The sequence below is a fragment of the Chenopodium album genome, chromosome 3, assembly GCF_948465745.1.
Source record: "Chenopodium album chromosome 3, dcCheAlbu1.1, whole genome shotgun sequence".
In the NCBI taxonomy this organism is placed as follows: Eukaryota; Viridiplantae; Streptophyta; class Magnoliopsida; order Caryophyllales; family Amaranthaceae; genus Chenopodium; species Chenopodium album.
In genome coordinates, this window is record NC_137836.1 from 48,745,271 (window position 1) to 48,754,661 (window position 9,391).

Genomic DNA, 9,391 nt, shown 5'->3' on the forward strand with positions numbered 1-9,391 from the left:
GGGTTTACGAGGAGAAAACATGAGAAAATTCCGTGACATGGTACACATACTGTGACACGGCAATTTCCACTGTGGCACGGTACAGTACACCGTGTCACAGTAAAAAAGCGCGTGAGAAAACGCGAAAAATACACGGAAAAAGCACCGTGACACGGTGAGAAATACCTTGTCAAGGCAACATGTACCATGCCACGGTGGATTTTCACACGGAAAAAAGCACTGTGACACGTTGAAAATTACCGTGCCACGAAACCAGGGACCGTGCCACGTCAGATTTTGCCGTGACACGGTGCTTTTACACTGTGCGCGGTAATTCCAGTTTTTTTACGCATTTTTAAAATCATGATAACTTTTGATCCGTATCTCGGAATAAGGCATATAATATATCATTGGAAATCTTATCAAATTAGAATCAGGTCAAAATCATTAGTAGATTTTAAATTATGGTTGTTTTAGTAGAAGGGTGTGGTTTTGGTCCGAGTTTAGTGTTTGCCTCATATCTTCTTCGTTTTAAATCGGAATTGGGCTTATGATATATTTTTGGAAAGCTTATTTCAAGGCCTATACAACCAAATAATTATTGGATTGAAATTATAAGGCTAAAAAATCAGTTTCTCTCAGTTTTGCGATGTGGACATGAAAAGGGTTAAAAATTTATGGTTGAGGGAAATGAGCTAGGAAATAGATTAGTTTATGAAATGTATTGAATGGAAACATGGATTTAAGCACTACAAAGATTAAATACTCAATCCAACCAATAATGGCAGTGAAAGGTTGTTCATCATCGGTTTTTGTTTCGGGGAGACATTTTTAGGTGTCTACAGAAGCCCCCACTTTGACTGAGTTTGTAGAAACGTCAGTTTTGAAAACGATAGTCAAAGTAGTCGATAGGGACGGAGAATGATTTAAGACGTTGTGCGATCCTAAATCACTCTTTATATGCTAATACCTGCAGAAAAATGTTAGTTCCACAAATAAAAGAGTAAAGGGATATAATGCTTATATGACACCAGTTTATCGGTCACAAATGAGTTTGGTAGCTTCCTATGTTTGAAGGAATCCACCGGATGACGTTTTGTTAAAATACTCTCCATGCCTGAGGAAAGTCGACTGATGAGTTTGGTAGCTTTCTATGCTCGAAGAAATCTACCAGATGGTACTTTCAATGCTTGAGGAAAGTCGACATATGAATTTGTTAGCTTTCTATGATTGAAGAAACCCACCGGTAATACTCTCCTTGCTTGAGAAAAGTCGACAAATGAATTTGGTACCTTTCTATGGTTGAAGAAACCCACCGGTTGAGATACTTTCCATGCTTGAGGAAAGTCGACATATGATGTAACTGCTGACTTCTTCGCTTTGAGAGATGACAACGATCGACAATTTCCATGCTTGAGGAATAACTTGTCTAATAAGATTCCAAGTCTCTATGTATCGAGAACCTTGCGTCGTGAAATGATGTTGGTTCAATTGTCCCCAAACGTGGGCTGTAGTTGGTTCGCTTATCCCCGAACTTGGGCTGTAAATGGTTCGGTTGTCCCCGAATGTGGGCTGTAAATGGATCTTTTATCCCCGAACGTGGGTTGTATATGGTCCACTTGTTCCTGGACATGGGCTGGAGATGGTCCGCTTGTCCCCGAAGGTGGGCTATAAATGGTCCGCTTGTCCCCGAACGTGGGCTGTAATTGAGACCAGCAAAATAAAATTTACCAAGGACTCGTATAGACTATGATTGACTTGACCAACAGACTTGACCAAGTTTTACTTGACACGACATGACATGTATATAACTTGTGGTTGTGTGTGTATATGGTGTGTGTGTGCAAACACAAGCAACCGAAAATGCAAAAGCAAAAATTTTCTGTCATTTTTGTCATGAGACGAGTGGAGGGTACCGCCTTTCTCCCGAAAAAGAAAGACATAAAAACTGAACTTTTATTTTTGAACTTCCCTCGATGAGAAAATTTTGAAAAAGTTTTTGAATTTCTCCAAAAGAAAAGGAAAGGAGTTTTGAACTTCCTCGTTGAGCAAGACAAAATTAATCGCATGGATTGAATTTCTTATCTTGAAAATAATATATGCATGATGCATGTTCTTAGGCTAGGAGGCTAAAGACGATTACATCATGTGACACGATAGATGAATGAACTTAGGTCATGGAGCTAAGCATCATATATGGTGTAAAGAAGCGATCTTTAATGTCAATTAGGTCTAGAAGCTAAGCACATATATAGATGAAGTAATTATTGCATAATGAACGTTGCTTAGGTCAAGGAGCTAAGCACAATATGCTTTGTATGATTACAAATCATTGATATATAAATGTTGCTTAGCACACTAAGCGATGCGTGACACAGTGAACATTGCCCATGTCAGGAAGCTAAGCAAGTATACAATGTTTCTTTTAATAAATGTAGTCTTGAAGCACATTTTTGATACAAGAATTCATGATACATGGTTCTTAAAGGGAAGGATGATATGGATGTGTGAGTGAAGTGTGTGAATGTGATACTAAGGCTGGTTGCAGGGGTTATGGTGATGGAAAGAAATATGAGAAGAGTCAAAGATGATGACTCTTTAGGCTAGGTAAGCTAATGTGATGTGGGTTAAACCCAGAATTCTAGCTCTAAATGGGTAGGGGTAAGCATTAGATATTCTTTGACTCGATCATGCATGGATATGAATATAAATGTGGCCGCACCTCGATGTGAGGTTGCCTACGTATCTGTTAGGAATCAGGCCAAACGTAGCTCTAACCGAACTTTGCACAAGTGTATATACACCTCAAAGAGGTCTTTCAAGGGTTGTAATGTTGTTAAGATGATGGTTTAAGGAAGAACGGGATAAAAAGATAAAGTCCCGACAGAAGCCCCCCAAGATATGCAATTATGTATTGGACTTTGCAAGTTTTATTTTTCAAATATTTTTTTTTGTTTTGAATTTCTTTTCTTGTTTTTTTTTTCTTTTTTTCATTCTTTTAAATCAATGTAGGCAATATCGGATCATGCGGTCTGTCACTCACTTAGCATTCATGTTTCTCAAACACGGTACCAAGCACTAGTGGAAAAAATCTCATTCGTAACAAGCTATTTGTAACGAGCAAAGCTTTGCCCGTTACAATTAAGATATTCGTAACGGGCAAAATAGTGTCAGTTACGAATACTTATTTATTCGTAACGGGCAAAATAGTGTCCGTTACGAATACTTTTTTATTTGTAACGGGCGAAAAGTGTCCGTTACGAATACGTATGTATTTGTAATGGACAAATTAGTGCCCGTTACAAATAAATAAGTATTTGTAACTGACACCATTTTGCCCGTTACGAATACTATATTACACGTAACCTGACCCAATTGATAGAGAAGCCCATTACTTGGCTTTTTAGGGTTTCACCTAATAGCCGTCATTTCTCCTTTCCTCCTCTCTCTCTCTCTCCTCTCATCTCCTCCCCGCCATTCTCCTCTCCTCCTCTTTCTCTCCTCCCCGTCCTTCTCTCCTCTCCTCCATTAATTTTAGAGAAAAAAACTACTGCGCTTTCGTTGTCGTTGTCAATGTCGAATTTGAATTGCGAGTTGTCTTCAATTTTACAGCCTCCATTTTTGAACTACTGCGCTTTTGTTGTGGTTGTCAATGTTTCGGCGAAGTCCGATGACTTGCCTTCTGAATGGGATAGAGTTTACTTCGATTGATCCTGGTGTTGTTCTACTTGGTATCTCTTTTGTTCCCGATGACCCTAATCACGGTACTCGCTTTCTATTTTTATTTTGCTGATTTTTTATTTTAATTAGTTTTTGAATCATCTTATTTTTCTACTGTTTGTGGTTTAATTTTCGTTTCAATTAATATTTTTTTGGCTGAATTAGTAAATTTTGTATAATCTGAATTTTCTAATATTTGTGTTTTAATTTTCATTTGAATAATTGTGTTTTCGGCTGATCTTTCATCACATTTTGAGTCTATTTTGTGTAATCTAATTTTCTAATATTTGTTATAATTATTGTTTTTTTTTCTGGTTTTTTTTTTGTTTTTATTTTTGCTGAATTTTCATTTTGAGTAGTTTTTTTGCATTAACTGATTTTTCAATTGTTTGTGGTTTAGTTTTCATTTGAATAATTGTTTTTTTTTTTTTGGCTGAAAACTCATTTTGAGTAGATTTTGTATAATCTGATTTTCAGAATTATGTTTTGTCACTCTGTGATATATTTTTTTTTATATGGTTGATGTGATGTGCTTTTGATAGAATTTGAGTACTTTGAACAACTCAACAAATGCGCTATAATTGTCGTTGTGAAAAATGAATTGGAGGTGTGATAAATAAATAATTATGAGAATTAGAGAGTACTTAATTCTGGATGAATGAATGGTGGTCTTCTTATGCTGGAAGGAGTGGGAAGAAGGGAGAGGAAATGTCATTTCGTTTCAAGCAACTAGTATATATACAGAGCTATTAAAGTAGGAAGTCTTTGGTTGCATATTTTTTGGGTGATATTAGTCAATGCCTTTTGTCTCTAAGGTGATGAGTGCTTGCTTTTGTTATTCACCCTTATTCGATGAATTGGTGAAAAATAATATGAATTAATTTCACTGATCAATTTGTTCTGGCTCGTGTTATGGAATAAGATGGTGTGGGTTCCAATGAAAGATAAAATTCTATATGCCTTAAAGCTGTCAGTTTGTATCACTGAGTATGAGGTAGAGAGAGTCCATTGTGGAGCACTGGCCTGGTGTAAGATAGAGAATTGATCTGTTGGATACTTTATTGATTTATTACCCCTTTACTTCTTAAACTTATGCTAATTCGTTCTGTAAAAAAAAATGGTTTTGATACTATCTAACAATGATTTATGAGGGGCTCATGTTTTCAATGATTAAACATGTGTTCTTTGTAGGAGAAAATTCCTATAGAGGAGGTGTTTGAGAGTTTGAGATGCTCAACAGAGAAGGTCTAACTTCAGATGATGCAACCAACCGTCTTCAAATTTTTGGACATAAAAAGCTAGAAGAAAAAAAGGTTTATCCATTGTTCTTTCACTCTTGAAGAAAATTATGTATTAACTGTGTTCATTAACTTCTAGTCAATCTAATCAAGCTTTTTTAACATCTGATACCATTGATCTGGAATTAACAGGAGAGCAAACTCTTGAAGTTTCTTGGCTTTATGTGGAATCCATGGTCATGGGTTATGGAAGCAGCTGCTTTAATGGCTATTGTATTGGAAAATGGTGATAATAAGCCTCCAGATTGGCAGGATTTTGTGGGTATCATGGTGCTTCTGGTGATCAACTCTACTATTAGTTTCATAGAAGAAAACAATGCTGGTAATGCAGCAGCAGCGCTTATGGCTAACCTTGCTCCTAAAACCAAAGTAAGTCACTAACGAAAAAAGGCTCAAGTGTAGTTGCAGTTGTATGATTTATAAAAATAATGCTAACTCTTCAATACAAGTTCTTCAGAGATGGACGATGGGGTGAAATAGAGGCATCAATTCTAGTCCTAGGAGACATAATTAGCATCAAGTTAGGAGACATAGTCCCTGCTGATGCTCGTCTTCTTGAGGGTGATCCTTTGAAGATTTATCAATCTGATCTCATTGGAGAATCTCTTCCTGTCACTAGGAATCCTGGAGACGAGGTCTTCTGTAGTTCAACCTCTAAACAAGGTGAATTAGAGGCATTTGTCATAGCTACTGTGATTTTTTTATTGATTTGAATTTTGATTTGTGGGTTTATGACTTATGAGGAGTTCTGATGTTAAGATGGTTAATAATGTATGAGTTGTATTGAAATTGTGATTATTTGTAATTTTTTGTCCGTTTGATTTCGATTTGTTAATATGTGATGAAAATTCGAAATGAACCTTTTTTTAGATGATGGGACTTAAGCTATGAAGAAACTATTGATTCAAAACAATGAGCAGCTGGACTTGGTGAGGGAGGAGATCCGAGTTTCCTCCCTGTTTACATATCCCAATCTGCTTCCCCTTCTTGATCACGCTATCATCAAAGTCAAGGTAATCGACTGTATTTAGGTCCTTCTCTTTTCCCCTCCTTGAGCTCTATGTATGTTATAAATCCGGATTACAAGGTGTTGAAACTTGAAAGCATGTATGCATGTACATAAATAAATCAATTATTTTGAATCCACAATCAATTATAAATCTCAATGTAAGGCTTTTTCAATACTTCCTGGAAGTTGTTTTAATCTAGTGTTGTTTCAGAAATTCAAAAAGATATCTCTATCTTTGTCTAGTGCATGTTGATATGCTTGAGAATTCAAACTTAAGTGATTTTTTTATGCCATCAGTGGGATTGCTTATTTAGTTGGCATAATTTTGTGTGAATTATTAAAGGCTTAATTGTAGACTATTTTGTTCACTTGATGATTTCTAATCTGAGTAACTTGTGAGATATTAAGTCTATCCTATGAGAATTAAGTTTAAAGAAAAGAAACAGACCCATGTGGAATTTTCGGAGTTTTATAGTCTTTTTTGATATGCAAACAATTGCATTTTCATCAGCTTTTTGTTCTTGTTTTTGGTTGTTATATAGTAAAGTTGCTGATCATGATTACAACCTTGTAGCAATGTAGTGGTCTCTCAATATTGTAGATTGTGCATCTGAATATTCATATCTAAAAGTATCTTTTAAATTAATATGTTTGCATTAATTAGGCCACTAAAGAGCAATCTTGGAATCATGAAGCGTACCTGTTATTCCCAGTTCATTTGGATGGAACTTTGCTGGACAACTCAACCGCTATGAAAGCTAATCAGGCCCTTCTGGTGGATTTAAGTTTGGGTGAAGGTAGCTTAGTGTACAATGTCAAATAAGTAAAACATAACGCCTTTAGAGAAAACAAGTGTAATTTTTTTTTTTTTTTTGAAATCAGGAAACAGGTGTACTTTAGATTTGGTTTAAGTTGGCTGTTCTTTTAAAGTTTTAGTTATTAATATTAATTATATATTTTTTTTGGAAGAAATATAAATTGTATACTATATTTGTATAAAAATATATACATCTCAAATTAAATGATAAAATGGTGTGCAAAATCCAACATTTTGCTGGATTTTTTTTTAAAATTTGATTACACAGTATTCGTAACGGGCAAACCATATCCCGTTACGGATAACGGGGTTATTCGTAACGGGCACTTGAAAATGTCGTTACGAATAACAAACGGGCACTTGAAAAGCCCGTTACAAATAACCCGTTATTTGTAACGGGCAGCTGAAAAGCCCGTTATGAATAACGGGGTTATTCGTAACGGGCTTTTCAGGTGCCCGTTACGAATAACCTATTATTCGTAACGGGCTTTTCAGGTGCCCGTTACGAATAACCTATTATTTGTAACGGGCGGTGCCCGTTACAAATAACAAAGGCCATCCGTAACGGCCGCATACGTAACGGACGTTGCCCGTTACGGATGGCCAGTTTTTGCCCGTTACGGATGGCCTTTTTTCCACTAGTGAAGCACTCGATGAGAGACGTGTTCATATCGAAGACATTGGAACACTTGCCTTCAGACATTTTTTTTTTTTTTTGCTTTGCTGCTTTTTTTTTTACTTGCTTTTGGAATGTTACAAAAATTACACATCTTCCAATCCCAGTTTTGAGTGAATGTGGGTTGAAGAAATGAAGGCCAAACGTTAAACGAGGCTCAAAGTGGTTGTTGAAGAAATGGAATTTGTGCGAAAATGGTTTAAGGGGAATGACAGGGTTGCAAAGGTGCCTCAAATCATTGGTGTACCTTGTGTTTATTTCGTCAATTTTATTTTATTTTATTTATTTTTATATTTTTTAATAAGAAAGGCATGATCGATATATAAAGTAATAATGCTCATATTATTGATGGAAATGGTGAATAGACAAACACAATGATCAAATTACAGAAAGGGAGATCTATGTTAGACTAATGGGGAAAAGGGAAATGATTAAGAAAAAATATCATAAAATGTTGTATAATGAACTTGTTGTGCGCCTGGTCTTCATTACTTCTTGTCGCCTGGAGGGACAGGAAGTTTGTTTGCATCCACCAAGTCTTGAATGACGTCCTTCAAATTCCAACATTTCTCGGTGGTGTGGCCCCTTCCTTGATGGTACTTGCAATGGGAGTTGGGATTCCGTTTGGCGCTCCTTTCTTCAAGTTTTGGCTTTGGAAATGGCCCAATAGGTGTGATCAAGCCTTTACCGTAAAGGCGATCAAAGGCCGCATCATAAGTCATTCCTAAAGGAGTGTAAGTTCTCCTTTTCTTAGGCAATGGAGCATCAAGAGCTAACACTTCATTGAGATCAACTTAGCTTATATTGTAGGTAGTATTTTCGTGCTTAGAAGACGAAGAAGGATGGTCGTTCTTTTTGTTTTTCCAAGTGATATTATTGTCACTACTAGAAATCTTTTTTAGCTCATCCTCGATATTGATGCCGATGTCGTATACAGCTTTGAAAGTGTTCAAAGGTAGAAAATTCAAATGTTGCTTGTACTTATGAGTCAAATTTGCAATAAAGAGGCAAACTATCTCCTTCTCCTTGGGAGGATCCACCAAGAGTGCAGCTGTTTCTCTCCACCTGCTTAGATTTGTAGTGAAGCCTTCATTCTCCTTCTGTTTGAGAATGGAGAGTTCACGTTCAAAAGTCTTAGCTTGGATGTTACATTTGTAACGGTTCATGAAGCTTTCAGTAACATCCCCCCAAGTCGCAACATGCTTGGATTCCAGAGAATAGAACCATTGTTGACAGGCATGCTCTAAGGAAAGAGGGAACACAGTAGGATAGAGTGCCACATCTAATCCCTTAAGATCCATGGTTGCAGAAAAGGCCTTTAAGCGGAACATCAGGTTATCAGTAGGATTGAACTTGGGAATGTCAGCAATGGAAAAATTCTCAAGAAGCATGTTCCTTATGGAGAAAAAGATGGTAGATTGCTCCACATAAGTTAATTCTTTAGAGATTTTACTCATTTACTCTTTGATCTTTTCCATTGCAGCCACAGTGACATTGTTTTGATTGTTTTGCTCTATTGTGTTGACTCTGTTAGTGAGAGCTTGCATCATGGTAGAAAATCTCTCGATGGACCTGTTAATGTTCTCAATATCCTACTTAGAATCCATTGACAGGTGATAAGTAATGTGGAGATGGTGAAGTTCTCTTTGAACGCCTCTTGGATTTAAGAGATTGTTGCGGTTATGGCTCGAAATGTATTAATCTACCCAGCTCCTTGACCAAGTACTGTGAAATAAAACAATTCACTTAATTGTTTGACTCATTGCTCGAGATAGGAAAGGAAGGGAAAAAAATAGACCTTTGAAAAAAGGTGAGAAAAACTCCACTCATTTTTTTATAATGACGAAAAAAAGGGTGCATGAACCTAGTATACAATCATAAACAACCTGGTG

General features: G+C 36.5%; 1 protein-coding gene across 1 annotated transcript; it reads left to right on the forward strand.

Annotated features, from left to right (window-relative positions):
* The first annotated feature begins 4,959 nt into the window (after positions 1–4,959).
* Positions 4,960–7,036, forward strand: LOC145613850 (plasma membrane ATPase-like). Its single transcript, XM_081668895.1, has 5 exons — positions 4,960–5,012; positions 5,130–5,366; positions 5,455–5,660; positions 5,868–6,010; positions 6,671–7,036. The coding sequence occupies exons 2-4, from the start codon at positions 5,314–5,316 to the stop codon at positions 5,879–5,881; spliced, it is 273 nt and encodes a 90-aa protein (XP_081525021.1). The 5' UTR covers positions 4,960–5,012; positions 5,130–5,313; the 3' UTR covers positions 5,882–6,010; positions 6,671–7,036.
* The last annotated feature ends 2,355 nt before the right edge of the window (positions 7,037–9,391 follow it).